Below are 25,623 nucleotides of genomic sequence, written 5' to 3'. Positions count from 1 at the left end.
ATGACCTCCTGAGGTCCCTTCCAATCCTGATATTCTATGATCAGAAGAAGGTAGCTGCCAAGAGGAAGACAAGTGTCAACCTGGTCCAGAAACTGGCAAGAACATGTAAGGGAGCATCAGTGTTAGACATTAGTGATGGCCCATGTGTATTCTGTAGCAGGGCAGTGTGCACCAGTAGGGACCAGAAATAGTCATACTTGACTTGATATCCAACTGAATACTGTTATCTGGTGCATCACTGGAACCCTTAAGTCAACCCGAACACCTTGGCTGCCACTGCTGTTGCACATTGCTCCCTCATCCATTTGCCGCAATACCACAACCCTTGAGGAATTCCAAAGGATTGTGGGAAGCTGTTTTCCCACCCACCAAGACCTTAACATCCCTCACCACTGCTTCAAGTCGGTAAGCCCTTTTGGACCAATGCATTTAACCTTTAACAATGCCACTTCAACCTTGATGAAGCTTGGAAAGCTCACAAGAAGTCACACTGACCATGCACAGGTCAGCTGCTTTCATTAACTTTTAGGAGGCTGACGTGATCAGATCCTAACTTTAGTAATAGCCAACATAAAGGTCAGACTGCAAAGCAAGAAATAAGCAGCAAGTACCTTCACAGTCCATTAGAATTTTGACAAACTGAAGGTCCATGAAACAAATCCTTTATGGAAACTGCAGTAACTGATGGGGTTTCTAAAAATAGGGTTGTCTTGGTACATGTGGGTTAAGCCCCATTGTGTTCTATACTAATAAGTTTACTAATGCTCTGTGCTTGCTGGTCATCACTTCATTGCACTTACCTTGCTTAGTCCAGCAGTATGAAACTTCACAAAGTAGAAAGCAGTTTATTGATGATTATCTTAACTTTAATGTTTCCATAACTCTAATTGTATGTAACAATTTTGTGTATATATTTTAATCTAGTTACCTTACATATTTCAGTAGCAATGTCAGGCAGTTGAAAGTTACACTAATTAATGTAATCAAACAGCATGTATTCAAAAGGGTAGAATTAAGGTTGAAGAGGCAACCTAAACTTGCATTTCCTAATGTTTTGAGTGCTTAACTTGACTCTTAGGAATTAAGTAGATCGCTCCAATCTGATAGTCAGTGAGACAATATGGATCTCCAGTACTACATTTTTCGTTTGCAGTCTCAAGCACTAAACTTAAGAAATGCCTGTATGACTTTAATGTAAACCTCTTGTACATAGTTGCTAATTACACTATCAGTGCATATCTTATTACTATGAATTCTTGCCATGCAAGTAGTCAGTTCTCCTATGGAATTGCCAAAAAATTTCTCCCAGAAGCAGAAGGTCACAAATGCCTTTGTGCATCTCCCAGATGCAAAGAAAAATAGAAAACACATTTTCCCCATTTTGTCCAATCATTGTCTTTCTTTTCTCAATAGATTCAAAGATTCTAAGGCCAGAAGAGACCATTGTAATATTTAGTCTCATCTCCTGTATAACACAGGCAACAGAACATCTCCAAAATAATTCAAGCATACATTTTACAACTTTAAAAATTGCCAATGATGGAGAATCTACCACTGCCCTTGATAAATGTTCCAGTAGTTAATTACCCTCACTGTTTTTTTTTAAAGACCTTATTTCCAGTCTGAATTTATCAAGCTTCAACTTTTGGCCATTAGATCATGTTATACCTTTCTTAGCTACATGAAAGAGCCCACTGTGATGGACTGGACCCCCTGGGATGGCACCTGGTGTGCTGGGATGCCACTATAAAACTATTCTGCCAGCCTGGGCCTCCTTTTTATCTGGTATTGCTGGACTTGCTCCCCAGCCTTTTCCAGCCAAGCACACAGGCAGGGCCACACCTAGCTATACAGATCCACTCTGGGAAGGCTCACCTTAATGGGCTTCCAGAGCACTCAGATGTCCACCCCCTCCCCCGCCCTTGGAGTACAAAATTATATGAAATTTGCCTCTTCCCTCATTGTAGAGGGAGGGTATACACAACTTCTCGCCCCCTCGGTTAGAAATAACATAAACTGGGTTATATTATAAACCAGAAATTTATTAACAGGTGTATTTTAAGTAGCTAAGGAGGTAGGAGACAGAACAAGACAGATTACTAAGAAAATAGAGCACGCGAACTAAGCTTACTACACTAAAGAAACTGGTTACATGCAAATTCTCACCCTAAATATGGTTCTAATAATCTTCACAGGCCAGACACCGTTCCAGCCTGTGTTCAGTTCTTTCCCCCAGTTCAGTCTTAGTAGTTTCCAGTAGCCATCTTTGGGTTGGGTAGCAGGGGAGAACTGAGGATCTTGGATTACCTCATTTCCCCACCCTTAAATAGGAACTGCATAAGGGCAGGAGTCCTTTGTTTGCCTAGTTTGACCCTTCTTCCTTTACAGTAGAAAGTTGGAAGCAGTCCCAGGTAATGTTTTAGTATCAGGTGCCAAGACCACCTGACTCTCTGTAGGATTACAGCATTCCTCAATCTAAGGCAGTATGGGTTATCCACAGGAAGGCCAAGCTTTGGACAGTCCATTGTCCTTGCAGTTGGGCTATTCACCCTGTCTGGCTTTTCCATTGTTGTACCTGAAGTGTTAGCAGTGGGCATCACCCAAAGTAGCGTAGTTGAAATACAGATACATAATCAATATTCCTAACTTTAGATACAGAAATGATACAGGCATGCAAATTGGATAATCACATTCAGTAAATCATAATCTTTCCAATGATACCGCACGTGAGCCATCTGGCATAAAGGGTATCTGTTGTGTCATATTCATTTAATAAAGAATATGGAATAACACATCACACTGATTATAAAATATTTGTTCCCCGTAAGTACATACTTATAGACTACAATCAAGACTACATTCCTTAACCTTCTCTTCATTAAGCTAAGTGGGCTGAGCTCTGAGTCTGTTGCTAGAAATCAGTTTTTTCTAACCTTTTAATCATTTCTCCAACTTAACATCCTTCTTGAATTGTGGGCACCACAACTGGACATCCAATGAAGTGAGCTGTAGCTCACGAAAGCTTATGCTCAAATAAATTGGTTAGTCTCTAAGGTGCCAGAAGTCCTCCTTTTCTTTTTGCGAATAGACTAACATGGCTGCTACTCTGAAAACTGAACACAGTATTCAGCAGCAGTTGTACCAGTACCAAATACACAAGTCCCTGCTGCTACTCGAGATTCCCCTGTTTATACATCTAAGGCAATGGTCCCCAAACTTTTCAGGCTCGTGCCCCCGCTCCCCCCCCCCGAAGCTGGGGCCACGAGCAGGGCTGTGGCTTGGGGGGAGGGGAACGACACAGACTGGGGTAATGGGGCCAAAGCTAGGGCTGGCAGCCAGGGCCCTGGGTGCTCCCTCCCAGTCCCCTGTGAGGGCTGGTCAAGGCCCCAGCTGTGCATTACTCTGTGCCACCTTAGGGGGTCGCCCGCAGTTTGGGGGACCTCTGATCTAAAGATTGCATTAGCCCTTTTGGCCACAGAGTTGTGCTGGAAATGCGTGTTCAGCTGATTGTCTGCCATGATCCCCAAATCTTTTTTCAGAGTTCCTGCTTCCGTGACTAGCCCCCGTCCTGTAAGCATGGCCTACATTGTTAGATTTATGGTTTGTCGTATTGAAACGTGTATAGTTTGCTTGCATGTAGCTTTTAGAGCAATCTGGATCGCTCTGTATCAGTGACCTGTCCTGTTTTTCCCACTTCTCTTACAGACTTTCAACTGATTTTCTTCCAGGTCACTGAAAAACGTTAAATTCTGCAGGGCCAAGATCTCACTAGAAACACACCCTTTTCTGACTGCAGTATGTGGTGGACCTGAAACTAGGCACAGGATGACTAAGTTTAAGGCAGCTATTTTGTAAGGCAGAGAGCAGCACAGCTGTTGACTCAGTTGGCTGATGGGTGAGGTGGCCGCAGAGGTAGTTTGAGCTGGGTCTTCCGTCTGTCACCATAGTGAGTGGTCTGTACTCTCCCAGCTCTTCCTGTGTTTTTATTTTTCATGCAAAATGAAATATTTCTGGAAAGAAAAAGAATTTAAGTGATTGTGTGTTGAAGATTTCTTTTAGGATACTAAAGAGCTGTACCAGTGGTATTGTAGTGACGGGAATTTTCCTGAGAAACTTATGTAAAGAGTACTAGTCACAGATTGCTTTCTGAAATACCAAAGCGGCCAATGCACTAGTATTACGAACTACTACTTCTGCAGAAGGCCATGCTTCTTCCATAAATGTCAACAGTTTTTTAAAACCTTTTGATATATTCTTTTGGGGGCACAGCAGACTTGCTATTGTGATTTGCCAGTAGATCTGCTTATCTGGTTTCTGCATGCAAGTTCTGGGTGTGATGTTCCCCTCTGGTGTTGTCTGGACCAGTGATTTGTTAGGCCACTCCAATCCTGGACTCTGGGAGACAGCCTTACCCTTCCTTACTCTGCTCTGCTGTGAGAACCTCCACTCCTGGGCTGTTCACACACAGCCTCTAGCATGTAAGCTGTTCCTAGCTACTTGCAAGCGACTGACACTAGCCAATATCTCTGGATCCCAGAAACAACCCTAGGAACCTCAGTCTTGCATTGTCCAGTTATGGCCGCTGGCTGCTACAAGCTTATGTAAGTTCGTCAATTTAACTAAGAAATTTTATGTACCAAGCTTGTTATCCTAAGGGGAGCCTCTGACACGCTGCAAACCAAACGCACTGCTTCAGGTAGAATAAACAGATTTATTAACTATATAAAGATCGATTTTAAGTGATAAGTCAAAACATAAGTCAGATTTGGTCAAATGAAATAAAAGCAAAACACGTTCTAAGCTGCTCTTAACGTTTTCAATGTCCTTACAAACTTGTAAGAACATCCGATGTATGCATCTGCTGAAGTTAGCTGTAGCTCACGAAAGCTTATGCTCAAATAAATTGGTTAGTCTCTAAGGTGCCACAAGTACTCCTTTTCTTTTTGCGAATACAGACTAACACAGCTGTTACTCTGAAACCTTACAAACTTGGATACTTCTCATCACAGGCTGCCTCTTCAGCCAGGCTGTCCCCTTTGATCAGTGGTTCAGTTGCGTGGTGGTGGTGGTGGTGCTCTCTGTAGCTGTTGGTGGAAGAGAGAGAGCATAGCAAAATGTCTCCCTTTTATCATGTCCTTTCTTTCCTCCAGGCTTTGCCACCTCCTCCCCCCACCCCCTTCAGTATCAGCTGAGCATTAACTCATTGTAATCCCAAACTGCCCAAAGGAAGGGGGTGACTCCCTTGAGAGTCTAACAGATTCTTTTGTTGCTGCTTAAGCAAGTGTCCATTGTTCCTTTGAGGCTGGGGTGGTTTTGTCACATCCATGCCCTCCTGAGGTGTGAACTGTTCTTGGAGAGTTTTTGCATGGGCTTGCTTTAAGCCATGAGGATACATTTTCAGCCTCATAACTATGTACATGAAATTATAATCTTACTAAAACATTACTGTAACAATTACTATAACATCACTATAACAACTGTGCTCAGTGCTTTATGAGCCTTGCAGACACCCAACATGACACTTTGCATTGGATACCACACAATCATTTTATAAAGATGAAGATGGGGGGGGGGGGTGCTGGCTGTTCCCCCAAGGTACAGAGCATCATACCTGGACACATCAATAACCACAAAATAGATACCATAGAGTGAATTTGGAAGATGGATGAAATGATTAAGACCAATGAGAAAAAAGTACAGTCTGAATAGCTATAGCTCAATAAAGCTTCTAAAGTGCAGCATAATTGCCTACAAATATCTGAAGGATGCAGCTGACAAGGGAAGGAGAGTTAGTGTAGTACAAGATAATGTTTCAAGAGTAATTAGATGAAGTGAGCATAGGAGAAACTAAGTTTAATATCAGAAATACTACCTAATACTGTTACTTAAAGGCTCGGATTCAGGGTTAGGGACCTCACTGTGTCAAGTAATGTAGAAATAAAACGGTTCGTCCCTACCCTTTGTAAACTATTTGAGGCAGTGAGGGATTGAAACGTAACTTGTGCATGTGGGAATAGGACACTAAGGAGAGAAGTGGGAACAACATTATTATTAGACTATGCAAATTAATTTTCTAATCTGTTACCAGCAAATCCCCATTTATTTTTTGTCTTGTACTCCCTTAGAAATTACAGTAACTCCTCGCTTAAGGTTGTAGTTATGTTCCTGAAAAGCGACTTTAAGCAAAACGATGTTAAGCGAATCCAATTTCCCCATAAGAATTAATGTAAATGGGGGGTGGGGGGGTTAGGTTCCAGGGAAACTTTTTTTCACCAGAAAAAAGACAGACAGACTCACACACAATGCCTTACTGCTAAATAATCTAGCAATTGGCTGAGCCCTCAAGGGTTAACTTGTTAATGTAGCCTCAGACTCTACAACACTGCACAAATGGAGGAAGGGGCGACAGCATGGCAGATGGAGACAGAGAGAGACACCCTGTGTGTGTGTGAGAGAGAGAGAGATGCACATTGCTCCTTTGAATACGATGACCCCACTCTTAAGTATACTGCCTTTTTAAGTTAATCAGCAAGCTGAGATGGCAGCTGCTGCCAGGAAGCTCCCTCCGTCCTGAGCCCTATCGTGTCGTCCCGTCCCCCCCCGCTCTATGGAAGATGGGTTAAGTGGGGTGCAGGAGCAGGGGGGCGGGGGACACCCTGACATTAGCCTCTCTCTTCCCCCTGCACAGCAAGCAGGAGGCTCTGGAGAGCAGCTCCAAGGCGTAGAGGACAGGAGCAGCACATGGCAGTGGGGGGGAGGGACAGCTGAACTGCCGGCAATTGATAGCCTGCTGGGCGGCTGTTGCACAGGGAATTTATGGGAATGGGGAGCTGATTTGTGTGTGTGGGGGGCTGCTAGTCCACCCTGGTTCCAAGCCCCACCAGCTAGCTGCAGCAGGCTGCTCTTCCTCCAAGCAGTGGACAAAGCAGGAAGCTGCCAAACGACTTTTATAAGGGAGCATTGCACAACTTTAAATGAGCATGCTCTCTAATTGATCAGCAATGTAACGACGTTAACCAGGGCGACTTTAAGTGAGGAGTTACTGTACAGCAAAAACTTAAGTTGTTGGTAATACATTCAACTTTAGTGTTCCAGTATGGGATCTTGAAATTGACCAAACACTGAATAAAAATGGCTTCTAAAAACCACTTAAATATTGCAGTGGAGTAAAGAGGAGTTTTATTACATACCTTGTGCATATGTACATCTAGAAAGACTACTGAATAATTCAGAGTTTAGCAGTGTGCAATAAAGGTATTTCATCTTTCTGGAACAGTCAGGTTAGACTAGTGTAATACAGAGTTGCTTATTTAACATATTTTACTAGTGTGAAGTGTACATTGGCTTTCTTAAAAATAATTTAGTTGGCCTTGACTATTTCACTGTTAGAATCCTTCATATATGAATAAGAACCTGTTTGGAGGGAGTAAGGTAACCTGTGCAGTAAAGATGCTAGTCCAGTTGCTTAATGTGCTACTGGTGAATCCAGGTGATAGGCCTGGTTTAATAACCTCAATGGAAAAGACTAGAAGGACTTTTTGTTCTTTAACTGTGCCTTGAGCTGTAGATTGCATTAGATTTTCAACTCTTGTCTGCTTGTATTTACATGGTGCGCAGTAGAATGGGTTCCCAGTCCTAAGGGGTGCTCCGTTTAATACATCTGGATTATGATTTCTTTAATATAATAGTTGGTTTTACGGCATGGTGGCATTGGTTGTGGGTTTCCTGCCTAAATAAGGTTCAGAATTTAACTTTTTACAATACTAAAATGAAAGAGTATGGCTTAGACTTTTTTGGCTGAGAGGTACTGTTGCTGTTTCAGATGGTGTTTGTACTTTACAAACTGTCTTATTAAAAGGAGAGTTTGAGTTTTGCTGTTGGGGAGGGGGGATCTAGATCTGTGAAACTTAAGTTTGTGAACAATGAGTACCCACCAATTAACTAGTAACTGATGTATGGGGGGGGAATTAGAACTCTCTTCTCCCTGGGTTCTACTACATTTTTAACTAAGAATTCATGCCCCTACCACTTAGAACTGTTTGTTTTTCTCCTGGGGAAAAAAAAAAATCTGCAATTGTCATGTGGGATAGCCCTTAGCATTCTTGTCCATGTTTAGCTTCTACTTCTGTTGAGGAAGAAATTGGTATGAACTTCCATTTGCATTTTTACAGGCAGTATTTTGCAGATGGGATGAGCTACTTTTTCAGAGCTCAGAGTAGCAGCCATGTTGGTCTGTATCCGCAAAAAGAAAAGGAGTACTTGTGGCACCTTAGAGACTAGCAAATTTATTTGAGCATAAGCTTTTGTGAGCTAGTTCATGAAAGCTTATGCTCAAATAAATGTTAGTCTCGAAGGGTGCCACAAGTACTCCTTTTCTTTTTTTTCAGAGCTGTTATCCTGAAAGAAAACTGGTACTCCTCTTTAACTGTGCTTTTTTCAGAAGACCATAACTATCTAAGTACCATCTTTGCTTCAGAATACATTGTTTGGAATGCCGCTGAGTTGACTTAGGAAGGACATAGATCAATTTGTAGACTATTATGTTAAAGAAAAATCGGTGTTCAAGTGATCTAAACAAAATGGATTAGAATGTCTAATCTTCTCCTATGAAGATAAATAGTATGCCTTTAAAAACTCTCACATCTTTCAAAGGTAACGGCCTTGCCTTTTCTAATTTCTTCACACGCTCAAGAGCTTTCTTCCTACTGGGCAGAGCAAGATATTGTCAGTTTGTGATATTCAGACTGCTTTCTGGACCTACAGATTATTATAAATCATTACTGAGATATTTGAAAAATGAGGTTTGTAAAATCTTTTTTCACAATCTGGAAAGCTAATGTTCATAATCTTCAGAATCTTGTTTGGTATAACAACCTTCTGAAAAACATAACCTGTTTTTGTGAGTTTAGCTTTCATAGAGCAGCATAGGGGAGCAATATGATATTTAATTCATATGTAAATACAATGTTTTGTTTACTCTGTTTTCAGTATCTTTTCTCCCTGCTTTCTCTTCCTGAACAGAATTACAGGTACTTTGTTACTAATAATCCTAATGCAGTGTTATTAGGAAGAGAACTTTCCTTATAAATGACCCTTTTCAAGGTTCAGTTGGACTACACGCTTTCAAAATGTATCCTTTTATGTTTCCTAGTAGGCCTCTGTTGTACTTTACTGAATTTCTGTAATTTGTACACTTGCGTTTTCAACAATTATAATATTTTCCCACAAACTGTCCTACTTCAGCAGAGGTAATCAAAATCTTTAGTATATGTTTATCTTTTTATAGCCATGTAATGCATCTGATTCTGAATGATCCACTGATTGAAATATGCCTCAAAAATGGTCATATTGCATATTGTAGGCAAACTGATTGTATAAAAACATTTCCTTCAGTGTAGAATCTCTGTCCTCCAGGCTATTGCTCTCAAAAGCCAAATGAAAGAGCATCAACAATTTCTGAAACCTTAGTTGTTCCTGAAAGATTAAATAAAGTTTTCAGCATCTGAATTCTCTACAGTTTGGCCAGTAGTGAGGCTGGAAAGAAAAATGGCCTTCAGGCATCAGGAGGAGGAAAAGGACAATCCAGTTAACCACTCAAGAAATCAGTAGTCCCTATTAAACCAGACTGTTGGCTGCTAAGTTGCTGCTTTAAAATCCTAACCCCTATTCGCTACCGTGTTAAACAGAAATGTTTGAGGACCCTTTCTTATCTTTAAAGAAACAGGAGGGCACTCTTGACTCCAGGTTAAAAATTTGTCATAGCTTTTAAAAGTGTCTTTCAAGTGCATTCTTAAGTCAAGAAAAATGTTTTCTGAATGTCATTTTGTTGTAACATTTCACTTTCAATCTTACCAAGTGAAGTCAAGGATTCTTTGTTCAGCCAGTGTTGATGTATTCCATTACTTTGGTGTTAGCATAAATTTAATGAGGAAAAAAATGTTCATGGTCAACATGGCAAATTAATAGCATTTACAAAGGAGGCTGTTGATCAACATGTTACGCTAACTGGCTGCCATTTATGTGTGTGTTGGATAAGTGGTGGTGTAAAAATTATTGTTGTCCTGTCTTACATTACAAAACAAATAAACCTCCTAAATTTAAAAAAATATACAGGACCAAAAACATGCTACTGTGGCTAAACAATAAAGTAAAAAGCAGTGTGAGGCAAAAAATCATCCTTTAAACAGTGGAAGTTAAATCCTATTGAGGAAAATACAAAGAAGCCTAAACTCTAGTAAATGAAGTATAAAAATATAATTAGGAAGGCAAAAAAATTTGAAGAACAGCTAGGCAAAGTAAGCAAAATTTTTTAAACACATCAGAAGTAAGAAGCCTGCCAAACAACCAGTGGGGCCACTCGGTGATTGAGATGCTAAAAGAGCACTCAAGGAAGATAAGGCCATTGCAGAGAAATTAAAAACTCTTTGCATCATTCCTCACAGCAGAGCATGTGAGGGAGATTCCCAAACTTGAGCCATTCTTTTTAGGTGACACATCTGAAGAACTGTCCTAGATTGAGGTGTCAGAGGAGACTTTGGAACAAATTGATAAATTAAGCAGTAAAATTTCTTAGAATGTATAGGAATAATATGAGTGATTTATGAGCCTAAATGACCTGTGAGCCTAAATATGAGTCTAAATGACCTATCTTTAATTTTTTGTCATTTTATATTCAGATGTGCTAATATGCTAAGATTTACTCTAATCAAGGTGCTGGTCATTACTTCATTAAGATAGCATTGAGGATTTTGTGCATACAGGATTTGCGTGTTGAATTCTTAAGTTATTTTTCATTTTCTTTTAATAAGAACAAGCATCCTCCCCTAAGTTTATAGCATGCGATCTGAGGAAAGACCACTTTCTGAAGACTTTAAGTAAATATGTTAATTAGTTCATGAACTTAATATTGTTTCCTGTCACTTTGTAAAAGAACTGACTAATCTGTTCCCCCTCTCCTCATCTTATGCATATTGTGTGCTTCTTCCTTCACATGTCCGTTCATTCTTGCTGTCACTATGGCTCCTGGAAGTATGTGGGTGTCAGCTATTCAGAACTGTGAAGTATGAGGCAGAATGGAGAGGAGAGGGTATCATTTGGTTCTTTCCCATCAATGAGAGGAGGGCCACACTCACACTTGTCTCCAAGTGTCAAAGGAGTGATCCAGCAACTAATTTCAGTTTTTTGGCTATTGGTGGCTTTTTTCTTTTCTTCCTCTTCTCATCCCTCTGTGATGGAAGGGCTCAGTCTCAGTTGCAGAATTATATTTTTGTGGTCTGAAGTTTTGAGGAAGGAAAGGTCCTGGCTATTGCCGTTTTCTGTCCTATATCCCCTCCCTCCCTAATAACTCCTGAGAGCATATTGGCAATAGGATACTAGTTTTCAAAAGAACTGATGGTTGGAGTCTGATTTATTTGTACGTGAAACATATTCAGTAACTGATGTTTTGGGTTTTTTCTACAAAAAAAGTCTTGGGACATAATAGCTCTAAAGATCACATGACTGACAACATATGTAGGAATAATTGCAGATATTTTGATCATATAATTGCATGCCATTTGAAAACCTGCATTACCAGTTATTATGACTTGTTGAGACCTGACAAGTTCATCTTAATGGTTGATGTGTAATAAATGTCTTATGTGGCTAGCAAATGACTAGACTCACTACAATTTCAACCCACTTGTTCTAGAGGTAAATTATCAGAATGACCTTTTTTTTTCAGTTGGGATGAGAGGAAATGGTGACATTCTAAGACATTTTGATTACTTTACCAGTTAATTTTTAGCTGTTGTGGTGTAACAATGTAAGCCAACACAACTTGGATTTAATTTTTTTCTCTGCTTTTTTTCTCTCCTCAGCTTTGTATTCCATCATATTGTTCTCTGTGTTTTTGTGGATTCCTTTTGTCTATTTCTATTATGAGGAGAAGGATGAAGATGATACCAGCACATGCTCAGTAAGCTGATTTATGCCACACCTAGTGCGGACTTGTTTCTTAAGGTCTGAATACAGTAGCCAAATAATGAAGTCTAACAGCTGTTCTGCTTCAACTGTTCAGAGTAGCCTTTTGTTGAACCGTTGTCTCTGATCTTAATTTTAAACAAAATAAATAGGGCTGTCAAGCGATTAAAAAACGTAATCGCAATTAATCGCGCCATTAAAGAACAGAATATCATTTATTTAAAAATTTGTTTTCTACATTTTCAAATATATTGATTTCAATTAAAACACAGAATACAGTGTACAGTGCTCACTTTCTGTTTATTTTTTATTACTAATATTAGCACTGTAAAAAAAAGATGGTATTTTTCAATTCCCCCATTATAAATAGTGTAATCTCTTTTTATCATGACAGTTGAATTTACAAATGTAGAATTGTGTACAAAAAATTACTTCATTTAAAAACAAAACAGTGTAAAACTTTAGCGCCTACAAGTCCACTCAGTCCTACTTCAGCCAGTTGCTCAGACAAACAAGTTTGGTTATAACTGGCAGAAGATAATGCTGCCCGCTTTTTGTTTACATCACCTGAAAGCGAGAACAAGCATTCGGATGGCACTGTCATAGCCGGCATCACAAGATATTTACGTGCCAGATGTGCAAAAGATTGGTATGTCCCTTCATGCTTCAACACCATTCCAGAGGACGTAAGTCCATGGTGATGATGGGTTCTGCTCGATTATGATCCAAAGCAGAGTGGACTGACGTGTGTTCATTTTCATCAACTGAGTCAGGTGACACCAGAAGAAGGTTGATTTTCTTTTTTTGGTGATTCAGGTTCTGTAGTTTCCGCATCAGAGTGTTGCTCTTCTTTAAGACTGCTGAAAGCATGCTATATGCCTCGTCCCACTCAGATTTTGGACGGCACTTCAGATTCTTAAACCTTGGGTTGAGTGCAGTAGCTATTTTTAGAAATCTCACATGGTACCTTCTTTCAATTTTGTCAAATCTGCTGTGAAAGTGTTGTTAAAACAAACAAGTGCTAGATCATCATCCAAGACTGCTGTAACATGAAACATGGCAGAATGCAGGTAAAACAGAGCAGGAGACATACTGAACTCCTTGGAGAACTGTCACAAATTTATTAATGCATTTTTTTTTTAACAAGCATCAGCATGGAAGCATGTCCTCTGGAATGGTGGCTGAAGCATGAAGGGGCATATGAATGTTTAGCATAGCTGGCATGTAAATACCTTACAGTGCTGGCTACAAAAGTGCCATGCGAATACCTGTTCTGACTTTCAGGTGACACTGTAAATAAGAAGCAGGCAGCAGTATCTCCCATAAGTGTAAACAAACTTGTTTGTCTTAGCGATTGGCTGAACAAGAAGTAGGACTGAGTGGACTTGTAGGCTAAAGTTTTACACTGTTTTGTTTTTGAGTGCAGTTATGTACCAACAAAAATCTACGTTTATAAGTTACTTCGACAATAATGCAATCTCTGTATCGTACTTGCATGAGGTGTGTTGAAAAATACTATTATCATTTTTACAGTGCACATTTGTCATAACAAATAATATAAAGTGAGCACTGTACACTGTATCCTGCGTTATAATAGAAATCAATATATTTGAAAATGTGGGAAAACATCCAAAAATATTTAATAAATTTCAATTGATATTGTGGTATTTAACAGTGCAATTAATCACCATTAATTTTTTGAGTTAATCACGTGAGTTAATTGCTATTAATTGACAGCCCTAAAAATAAAACTTACACTGACATTGTTCTAAACTTTCAAGTCTTTAATTTGAAGAAGTTGATGGTTACTTCTGTTTTAATTCACATAGTAGACTTCTTTAAAAATATGCTAAATTAAGGAGTCCATTTGAGTTGCAATATTAAACATAGAATATCAGGGTTGGAAGGGACCTCAGGAGGTCCTCTAGTCCAACCCCCTGCTCAAAGCGGGGACCAATCCCCAACTAAAGCATCCCAGCCAGGGCTTTGTCAAGCCTGACCTCAAAAACGTCTAAGGAAGGAGATTCCACCACCTTCCTAGGTAACCCATTCCAGTGCTTCACCACCCTCCTACTGAAAAAGTTTTTCCTAATATCCAACCTAAAACTTGAGACCATTACTCCTTGTTCTGTGATCTGGTACCATTGAGAACAGTCTAGATCCATCATCTTTGGAACCCCCTTTCAGGTAGTTGAAAGCAGCTGTCAAATTCCCCCTCATTCTTCTATTCTGCAGACTAAACAATCCCAGTTCCCTCAGCCTCTCCTCATAAATCATGTGCTCCAGCCCCCTAATGCCCTCCACTGGACACTTCCCAATTTTTCTACATCCTTCTTGTAGCGTGGGGCCCAAAACTGTACACAGTACAGTAAGGCCTCACCAATGCTGAATAGAAGGGAAGGATCACGTCCCTCGATCTGCTGGCAATGCTCCTACTTATACAGCCCGAACTGCCATTGGTCTTCATGGCAACAAGGGCACACTGTTGACTTACAGTGGACGAGAAGCTGGATGTAACACCTAGGTCCTTTTCTGCAGAACTGCTGCCTAGCCACTCGGTCCCTAGTCTGTAGCAGTGCATGAGGTTCTTCCATCTTAAATGCCAGACTCTGCGCTTGTCCTTGATGAACGTCACGAGATTTCTTTTGGCCCAATCCTCTGATTTGTCTAGGTCCCTTTGTATTTTATCCCTACCCTCCAGCGTATCTACCACTCCTCCCAGTTTAGTGTCATAGAATCATAGAATATCAGGGTTGGAAGGGACCCCAGAAGGTCATCTAGTCCAACCCCCTGCTCGAAGCAGGACCAATTCCCTGCTAACTTGCTGAGGGTGCAATCCATGCTATCCTTCAGATCATTAATGAAGATATTGAACAAAACTGGCCCCAGGACTAACCCTTTGGGCACTCCGCTTGTTACCAGCTGCCAACTAGACATGGAGCCCTTGATAACTAATACTTAGTTTAATGTTAATTATCCATGATATGCTCAATTGTAGGAGTCACATTTTAGCAGAATGTCAGGCAGAAGGAACAAGTCTCTTGATCCCAACCTTCCTTACACCCAGGGTATAAATACTGCACCCTATAACAGTCAGGTATTCTTTCCTGAAGCGCTGATCGTAACTGGGCTCTGAAGTAAAAAGAAGAATGGCAAAAATGGCTTTGAGGTCATATAGTCAGAAAACCTGCTCCTCCTTAGGAGGAGTAACTAGTCTCTGGGGTGGCCATGTTACAAAAGAGTGCCATTAAATGAAAATAGGCAGCAGTGGTCTCCTGAAACTAGAATTTATTCCAAATGCCACATTAAGAGAATAGTTCATTCTAATGAAAATGTCACTCAAACTCACCATAGCAGTACTACAGAGTTCAGATTAGGGCATGTTGCAGATACATGCTTGTATTTGTCACTCTACCTCATAGTACCAGCAGCATAGTTCTTATTAGTCTATTAGTATAGTACCTTTTTCTCTATTGAATAACACACCCAAGACAGATGTTCAAGAGGATTTAAAGGAGTGACATCTGGCCAGAGCAGGTTGCCCAAGCTTATACTGTGTAATAGATCTTAATTTCATATGGTTATTACCTCTTAACATCAAACTATACAACTTTTTAGATCTAAGGCAGAAATTTGCATTCTTGAAACAAAATCCGTTTTAGTTAAACAGTAATATTTTTATAGACCGCATGTCCCACTAAATATTCTATCCTGTGATTTATTGATTAAAATATGCAGATGTTCTAAAAAAATCAAATATTAAATATATTACAACTTTGTTTAATTTAAAATACAGCATGTTCAAACTGCACTGAAGTATACTCTGGGATTCCTCATGGTTTGCGCAGTTCTTCTTCTAATTGGGTAAGTATATACATGCGTTTGTATTGAAGTGAAGGTAAAGGAAAAATTAGATTAATAAATAACTGAAAAGGTAAAGTGAAAAATAGCATCATAAGAAAAAATCCCTATAAAGATTCTAATATCCTGAATCACCAGAGCAAAGCCAGGGTAGGTTATGGTAACATCAGACCCACAATGGATCTTTTATTTTATTTTATTTTTTATTTTTTTCTGTTCATTTTTTTTAAATTCTTCATAATATACAGATCTAAGTGGGGGGAGAGACTCTCATACTGAAGATTTTCAGGGATGTATCTTAAATATTTGAATCCATTTTTATAGTTGAGGAAAACTATCCAGCTTTTTCATGTTGCCTATTGTATTTTGTTGCATACACGTAGGAGGCAGAATTGAAGTTATGCATGCAGCTTTAACTTGGATTTTTCTGACTTTGTGCAATCTTGAATCTTAATATAGTTGTCTGAAATATGCTTATAATTAGTCATAAGTTTACATCATAATATACACCACAGGCCATATAATGAGAATAGCTAAACTTTGATTTCCTTTTTAAACCTGTGAAATTAATTTGTACATTAAGACCCTAATTCAGGAAGTCATGTGCATGGTGCGCTAAGAGTTATGCCTGTGCATAAATGCTTTCTGAATTGGGATTTAATAGTTCAGTGTGGGCTCATGCTTATGTACATATATACTTGTCTTCGGTGTAAAGGCTTTATTGGCTTTAGTTTGAGAGAGAGATAATACATTACTCAAGTAAGGGAATAAGAAATTCTTTTCTTTCCCATAAATAATAGTGTTCTGCAGAAGTTAAAACATTATTCCATGTCCTGTTTTTTCATCTTTAATAATTAGTTGCCATAAATATAAAGGGAAGGGTAAACACCTTTAAAATCCCTTCTGGCCAGAGGAAAAACCCTTTCACCTGTAAAGGGTTAAGAAGCTAGGATAACCTCGCTGGCACCTGACCAAAATGACCAATGAGGAGAGAAGATACTTTCAAAGCTGGAGGGGGGGAAAAACAAAGGGTCTGTCTGTCTGGGTGATGCTTTTGCGGGGACACAACAGGAATGGAGTCTTAGAACTTAGTAAGTAATCTAGCTAGATATGTGTTAGATTATGATTTCTTTAAATGGCTGAGGAAATAACCTGTGCTGAAAGGAATGGATATTCCTGTCTGTGTCTTTTTGTAACTTAAGGTTTTGCCTAGAGGGATTCTCTGTTTTGAATCTAATTACCCTGTAAGATATTTATCATCCTGATTTTACAGAGGTGATTTCTTTTTTACTTTTTACTTCTATTAAAATCCTACTTTTCAGAAACGGATTGCTTTTTCATTGTTCTTAAGATCCAAGGGTTTGGGTCTGTGGTCACCTATGCAAATTGGTGAGGTTTTTTACGAAACCTTCCCCAGGAAGTGGGGTGCAAGGGTTGGGAGGATTTTGGGTGAAAAGACGTTTCCAAACAACACTTCCCTAATAAATAAACACAGATAAACGTTTCGTGGTGGCAGTGGAAGTCCAAGGGCAAAGGATAAAATAGTTTGTACCTTGGGGAAGTTTTAACCTAAACTGGTAAAAGTAAGCTTAGGAGGTTTTCATGCAGGTCCCCACATCTGTACCCTAGAGTTCAGAGTGGGGAAGGAACCTTGACCGGAGTATATACAGTACTTAGTTTATGTGCCATGGCAGGTTCTTTCACTAAGTAGTATTTAAATGTTTCTAAAGTATGATGGAGCATTCAGTTTCTTTAACTCTGTGTATGGTATCTTCACAGGATGAACCCTAAAAAGTGATCCTTGGATGGATAGACAGAATATCAAGTAGATGTAGATATTACCACTGTATACAGACCTAGTGAGAAATATCACTGAAGTACTGAGTCCAGTTCTGATGTGTGTACACCAAAAGCGATAGTGACCAATTGGAACAAATGCAGAAAAGAGCTACAATCATAATTTGGAGTTGGGAAAACCTGCTTGAGCTTAATTAGTTTCACTGTAAATCTATTTAGCTGATTTAAGAGACTGCGAAGAGGTGACAAATTCAGGCTAGAAATAAGATGGAAAATGTTTGTGTGGGTAACTAGCCATTGAAATAACTTAACTAACTTAGCTTTCAGTCTCTTGAAGTCTGCAAGTCAAGAGTGAATCATAGAATATCAGAGTTGGAAGGGACCTCAGGAGGTCATCTAGTCCAACCCCCTGCTCAAAGCAGGACCAATCCCCAACTAAAGCATCCCAGCCAGGGCTTTGTCAAGCCTGACCTTAAAAACTTCTAAGCAAGGAGATTCAACCACCTCCCTAGGTAACGCATTCCAGTGTTTCACCACCCTCCTAGTGAAAAAGTTTTTCCTAATATCCAACCTAAACCTCCCCCACTGCAACTTGAGACCATTGCTCCTTGTCCTGTCCTCTACCACTGGGAACAGTCTAGATCCATCCTCTCTGGAACCACCTCTCAGGTAGTTGAAAGCAGCTATCAAATCCCCCCTCATTCTTCTCTTCTGCAGACTAAACAATCCCAGTTCCCTCAGCCTCTCCTCATAAGTCATGTGTTCCAGACCCCTAATCATTTATGTTGCCCTTCGCAGGACTCTCTCCAATTTATCCATATCCTTCTTGTAGTATGGGGCCCAAAACTGGACACAGTACTCCAGATGAGGCCTCACCAATGTCGAATAGAGGGGGATGATCACGTTCCTCGATCTGCTCGCTATGCCCCTACTTATACATCCCAAAATGCCATTGGCCTTCTTGGCAACAAGGGCACACTGCTGACTCATATCCAGCTTCTCGTCCACTGTCACCCCTAGGTCCTTTTCCGCAGAACTGCTGCCTAGCCATTCAGTCTCTAGTCTGTAGCTGTGCATTGGATTCTTCCGTCCTAAGTGCAGGACCCTGCACTTATCCTTATTGAACCTCATCAGATTTCTTTTGGCCCAATCCTCCAATTTGTCTAGGTCCCTCTGTATCCTATCCCTGCCCTCCAGCGTATCTACCACTCCTCCCAGTTTAGTATCATCCGCAAATTTGCTGAGTGCAATACATACCATCCTCCAGATCATTTATGAAGATATTGAACAAAACCGGCCCCAGGACTTGCCCTTGGTGAATCCATGCGGACTGTTTCTGATCACTTTCCTCTCCTCTAAGTGCTTCAGAATTCCTTGAGGACCTGCTCCATGATTTTTCCAGGGACTGAGGTGAGGCTGACTGGCCTGTAGTTCCCAGGATCCTCCTCCTTCCCATTTTTTAAAGATGGGCATTACATTAGCCTTTTTGCAGTTGTCCAGGACTTCCCCCAATCGCCATGAGTTTTCAAAGATAATGGCCAATGGCTCTGCAATCACATCCGCCAACTCCTTTAGCGCTCTCAGATGCAGTGCATCCGGCCCCATGGAGTTGTGCTCGTCCAGCTTTTCTAAATAGTCCCGAACGACTTCTTTCTCCACAGAGGGCTGGTCACCTCCTCCCCTTGCTGTGCTGCCCAGTGCAGTAGCCGGGGAGCTGACCTTGTTCTTGAAGACAGAGGCAAACAAAAGCACTGAGTACATTAGCTTTTTCCACATCCTCTGTCATTAGGTTGCCTCCCTCATTCAGCAAGGAGCCCACACTTTCCTTGACTTGTTGCTAACATACCTGAAGAAACCCTTCTTGTTGTTCTTAACATCTCTTGCTAGCTGCAACTCCAGGTGTGATTTGGCCTTCCTGATTTCACTCCTGCATGCCTGAGTAATATTTTTATACTCTTCCCTGGTCATTTGTCCAATCTTCCACTTCTTGTAAGCTTCCTTTTTGTGCTTAAGATCAGCAAGGATTTCACTGTTAAGCCAAGCTGGTTGCCTGCCATATTTACTATGCTTTCTACACATCGGGATGGTTTGTCCCTGTAACCTCCATAAGGATTCTTTAAAATACAGCCAACTCTCCTGGACTCCTTTCCCCCCCCATGTTGTTCTCCCTAGGGATCCTGCCCATCAGTTCCCTGAGGGAGTCAAAGTCTGCTTTTCTGAAGTCCAGGGTCTGTGAAGCTTGAACTCCTCTAGAGTTTATGGGTTTGATGCAGGAAGTATTCGATTAAATTCTGTGGCCTTTTAGTAGGGGTGGCAGAAAGCAGAGGTTATAACTACTGTAGGCACAGTGTAGCTTACACTGGCCAGAGCTTAGTTCTGTTATGTCCAGTTAAGTTTGCTCTTCTGCTGTTTGGTCTTCCTTGTGCAACCCGCTTTCAAGCTGCTCCCACAGTCTGTTGTATATGCTCCTATGTAGTCTTCTGGATATCTGTCTGATCCCCTGTACCCTTTTTGGGGGGGGGGGGGAGAGAAGTGTCTTCCAGGTTTACTAAATATCTGTTGGCTAGATTCTGAACTAGATGTTTACCTTTCTAAAATGACCTGTGGCTCAATCTTTTCCCTCCAGTTAAATATGGGGGTTATGCAGTGATGAGCCAGCGGGTTCACTGTAGTGTTGGTAAAACAAAACTGTTCCCAGTGAGCTATGGCCATAATCCATTTTTTTAAAAATTGTGGCTAATAACCAAATATTTTAAGAAAATGATTTTTAATTTAAAAGTCAGTATTTACTCAGTTATTGATTAGTATCTGATGCAATCAGGGATTAAAGTTGCTTGAAACATTGGCTGTGGCAATGAGAGTTTCCTCCTAGGAGGAGCTGAAACTGGTGGGGATGGCTACTTACCTAAGACAGAGAGGAGCAAGTCTGGCATTTCTCCCTTATGCCCCCTAACCTTTTAACCTCTGCAGAGAATGAGGGTAGTAGGTATACATGTCCTTATTCCTAGAAAAAGAAGTAGAAAGATCTCCCACACCATAGCTATGTGTGTAAATATGGATAAATGTTGCTTTTTAATGGCAACACAAAAATGAAATGTTGATAATCTTAGCTCATAACTACTTTTCCTTTCTAAACGCCTTCTGTCACCAGAAGACAACATTTTTAAGGAGTGTTGAATTTTTCTAGATACTGTGGAAATATCACTGTTAAACTGTTCATGTGTACCTTATTTATATTGAGATGTATATGTTGATTTGATTTTTTTTTTTAAACGGCTTGTTTACCTGTTTGGCCTGGTCATGTTTTCTTGTGCATATGGTTTGCTTATGACTACTCCATGAGTCACTTTAGCTGCGTGCCTAAAACTTAAAGCATATTCCTAGATGACTCTTAATATGATTAGTTGAGGCATCTCTACACAAGGATATCTCAGCAGTCCATAGTGTAAAAAATAATTCAAGGCTGTAACGTAATGCCTGTAACTAAAAATAATCGTTTGAGTACCACACGTAAAGTGTTTGAATTACAGAAATTGTACTCTGAGTATCCTAAATTTCCTTGTTGCAGTATAATTTTTAAAAATCCTATGAATGTAGTTGTACCATAATTAGTCTATAAATAAAGATGACGGAGATGAATTTCAATAGCTTCTAGAATTAAGTCACCAAAGACTACAATTATTATCCCTCATGTTTGAGGATCAAAATTTAAAATACCTCTTTATATAAACTTGGAGTTAAAACTGGTTACAGGAACTTGCAACATATGCTTCAGTTCTCTTCTACCCTCTCTCTACTTCCCGTGTGCATTTATACTTTCCCTTGTTCTGGGTAGACCAATTGTTATGAGTGACTAATAGATTTCCAGAGAAGGAATATAACTCAACAGCCAAAAACAGGTGAGAAGACATGGAGAGAGTCTACTCTGAAAAGCGACTGTGGAGTTTGGCGTTATCGGGTTTCTTGGTCGTGGCAATGACTTCAGATAAAATGAGCAGCCCAATTCTGATGTGCAATTCAAATAAAAAGTTAGTTTTAACTGCAGTCCATAAATGTCAATCTTGTTTGTGTCAAGTTGGTTCTTTCCTTATCTCACGTCACTTGTATGAAAATTATACCCCCAGTTGTAAACCTGTACAACCTTAATGTCTGCCACTTATCTCCTCACTGCTGACAGTCCTGCTGCCTTCAGTGGATTTGTGCACTTCTGTATGATTAGAATTTAGTAAAGAAGTTTGTAGATCCACAAGGAGATATAGAATACATTTGCTTTGCTGTAGCTGTTTTGGTTCTGGTTTTGCATTATCTGAGTCAAAGCTAGAGTTGAGAGAGAAACTATTGCCACTGCTAAAAAGGATGGACTACTATCCTAAACAAAGTGAGTTTTCATGGCAGGTGTACAGCTGGAACTGACTCTGTCAGTTTTATTGGGAGTCTCATTTGTGAGCCATCCTCAGAAAGCAATTGGTGCCCCACATTCTGGAAGGCACAGTGACAGACTTCCTATTGTTCTAAGCATAGAAGTGTCTCCCCAGAAGTTGCTGACCCTCTGAGAACTACGGAAGTTCCTCTCTCTTTTGCATTACAAATAAAACATAATAATATGGTAATAATAATATGGCTAATATACAGTATCTTGAGAACAACTTCCCATGGCTTTGTTTTTATAGCTTTGCTAATTTGTTGGGGATGTTGCAGCAGTTCAGTAGTTCAAACCAGGTCTAAATGCCTTATGCACATTCTGTGTGATCTTTGGTTGGCTTGATCTTCAGTTGGCTGTACAGTTACTACTCTTCCATTGCACACCCCTGTGGAGCAGACTGGTGGGGGCTTGTGAGGATTTTTCCCCGGCTTCTCCTGCCTGATGACATTAGTGAGAATTGGAGGGTAGTGAGAGATTATGGCAAAGAATGTCTGCTTATAGGCTCTTAACCAGAAGAGGGTTGAATTATGTTGCAATGCTAGGGTCTTGGTAGTACAGTGGAGACCCATTTTTTAAATCTCCGTATAACAAATTGCAGTTTTTCTAATAGAAAAAAGCATGGGTGGGGACAGCCAAGACAGAGGTAATTGAGAATCTTAGTGACTTAATTGGGCCCAATCCTCTTTCCTCCTCCTCCTCCTCCTCCTCCTCCTCGTCAATGATGCTGTATCTTCTTACCTACTTTCCTTGTTTAACCCATTTTTGTGCCCCAATGACCACATTATATCCGTCATCTTTTTCCTTGGTCTCTTGTTACATTAGTTGCTTCCTTTATAGTAAAACATGGCTTTTCTCAATCCTAAAAAAGTTCATTCCCCTCACGTCTCTCTCCACTACTGATTATCCCTTTTTTCGACTTCATTTCTCTTAACTAACTTTGTACCACTTACAACTTAGCCATCAGTTCCTTTTGTCAGTCTGTCCTGGCTTTTGCCGTATGCATTTCACTGAGTAAACTGCTTTCCCTGAGGTCTTGAATGACATAGTCTTGGCCAAATCTCATGGTTCTGCTTTATCCTTCCCTGACATGTAGGCTGCTTTTGACACTGCTGCTGATGCTGTGATCATTGAAATATTGTCCTCCACTTAGCTCTTGCAACTACATCCTCCTCTGGTGGCTCTCCTCTTACTTTGATATCTTCTGTGCCTTCTCTTTCCAAGAGGGTCTTAAAGGACTTTGTCATTGACCCATTCTTCTTTTCCTTTTACTATTTCATTCAGTAACATTCAGCTTCTCCAGCCAACATAGCTCCTGTCTCTTGTGGAGGTGGAATTATTAAGCACCCGTTAGCTTAGAGCATCTTCACCAGATGTGCTACAGCGGTGCAACTGCATTGGTGCAAATTTTTTTAGAGTAGACCTGCCTTTACCATTGTACTCATTCAAGTAGGTGTCAAACACCTTTCCTGGGTAACACAGCTGACTGGAATACATCATAATATACTTACTTTGGGTAGGGTTAGGCATGTGCTCAACACACTGTACAAAATGAAGGTTACAATAAAAAATTAAGGTGGCAATACAAACTGACGTTCAGATTTTGACCCTGCTGTAGCCCACTTTGTCACAATCATCTGGCTATTTTTTGCCTCCCCTCGAGGTTCTGCCTCAGCAAAATTGAACTCCTAGTCTTCCTCCCTAGTTTTCTTACCCTCCACTCCCTCATTCACTATGGACAACAACATTAATCTTTCCTGTTGCTTAGATACGTAGCATGGGTGTCCTCTTTGGCTCCACCTTTTCTCTAGCTAGCCTTACATATCTGGGCCACTTCAACATCATTCTGCTGCTGCTTCTTCTGCAGCATCTGAAATTCAGTTTCTCTCTTAGCGCAGAGTCCTAAAACTCTCATTAAGGCCTGTATAGTTTTCTGTCTACTACTGCAACCTCCTTCTGTTTGGCTTTAACTAGCACCCACATTACAGCTCCAGGGGCACATTCAAAATACTGCTTTTAAGATATTTTCATCTATTCTGATCATGTTACCACTTTGTCTTTCCACTGGCTTTTCCTTTATACACCACAACAAATACAAGTTTCATTTTTATGGACCTTCAGACACTAACCCTCTGTACGTGTCTGCTCTTGTTCTTTACCATGAAATACCTCCTTACCTCTGCCACAGTCCCAATGCACCAGCTATTTCAGTTTTGATCACCTATTAGTCCATGTGTCCCACCAGCACTTTCAAACCATCTTCCATGCTACTGGTAGCCTTTGATTAATTTGGGGGGGCATTAATTTGACTAATTCAGATTCTTTACTCAGGTGGTTAGGTAGAACTTACAAGAAGTGAGACTGGTGAGTCACAGACAGACATGAAGACTTTTATTCAATTCTTAAATACAGACCAGTAGAATTGCAATTGTAGAAGAGTAAGGTAGGTGTAGCCAAATGACTTCCTGTATTGTGCATACTTCATCTTATGGAGTTCATCAGAAGTGAAGAAGGAAAACCCAGTGAGTGAAGAAGCATCATAAGTGGGAATGATGTTGCACGCTTCTATCATCTTGTCATTCTGGTATCCCAACTGAGCATTGGCCATGCACCTTTCTTTTTTTATACAGTTTCCGTACATCTCACGTCTGGGACCATATTTAATTTAGTCTCAGCCCTCTACACGTTTGGCATTCCAGGGGACCATAATTAGAGTTCTGACTGCTGTCATAAGCAGTTCGCATCAATACATTTCCCAGTGGATTTGATACATAAATGTGGGTTTGCTTTATGGTTACATGTACCCAAAAGTTCCTAAAAGTATGCTAAATCAAGCTCATTTTGTGAATTGTCTAGCTTAATCCTGTGTTTCAGGCCATCTACCAAACGGGGAATTGAATACTGAAAACATTTTCCAGTGTAACTGGAATTATAGAATGAAAGTTAAGGTTCAAAAGGCTACTGTGGATGATAAGTGTTCTCCCAGAAATGTTTGACAGCAGCAGTTGGGGGATAGTAAGTTTTTTTTTTTTTGTTTTTTTTTTTTTTGTCATATGAAGTTTTCTACATTGTTGCTTTAAACAGTCTGTTTTCTGATCATATAACCTCAGTCCTTTCTATAGTGTCTTATTCAGCTGCTGAGGTAGATCACCAACTCGAGTCTGCATTTTCTGCTCCTGATACTTTTTGCTTGTCAGTTACTAGGTGTGCATGTTACTTATGTCAACACATGGCCGCTATCGGTAGCACTCTTGATGTTTTCAAAAAGCACAGTACCAGCATCTTCCTTCATTCTCAGGTTGCCAGCTACCTTGTTTTGGAATCTAACAATATTATTGTGGTAGTGGTGACTGTGGTGGTCAGCACTCCATAGGATGTAGGAGCCCCAGTCATATACCAGGACACCATTGCAGTAGGTGCTGTACAAGAAGAAAACAGATTGTTTCTGCTCCAGAGACATAAGAATGGCAGTACTGGGTCAGACCAAAGGTCCATCCAGCCCAGTATCCTGTCTGACAGTGGCCAATGCCAGGTGCCCCAGAGAGAGTGAACCTAACAGGTAATGATCAAGTGATCTCTCTCCA

General features: G+C 40.3%; 1 protein-coding gene across 1 annotated transcript in view; it reads left to right on the top strand.

Annotated features, from left to right (window-relative positions):
• LMBRD1 (LMBR1 domain containing 1) overlaps positions 1 to 25,623 on the top strand; it is a 237,069-nt gene that overhangs the window by 23,942 nt on the left and 187,504 nt on the right. The window contains exons 4-5 of the mRNA XM_073336361.1: positions 11,859 to 11,956; positions 15,758 to 15,825. Of these exons, the coding sequence (XP_073192462.1) occupies positions 11,859 to 11,956; positions 15,758 to 15,825 (166 nt within the window). The remainder of the gene's footprint in view (positions 1 to 11,858; positions 11,957 to 15,757; positions 15,826 to 25,623) is intronic.

Source organism: Lepidochelys kempii, chromosome 3, assembly GCF_965140265.1.
Source record: "Lepidochelys kempii isolate rLepKem1 chromosome 3, rLepKem1.hap2, whole genome shotgun sequence".
Lineage (NCBI taxonomy): Eukaryota > Metazoa > Chordata > Testudines > Cheloniidae > Lepidochelys > Lepidochelys kempii.
The sequence above is the reverse complement of the archived record's forward strand: the minus strand, read 5'-3'. Positions and strand labels throughout refer to the sequence as shown.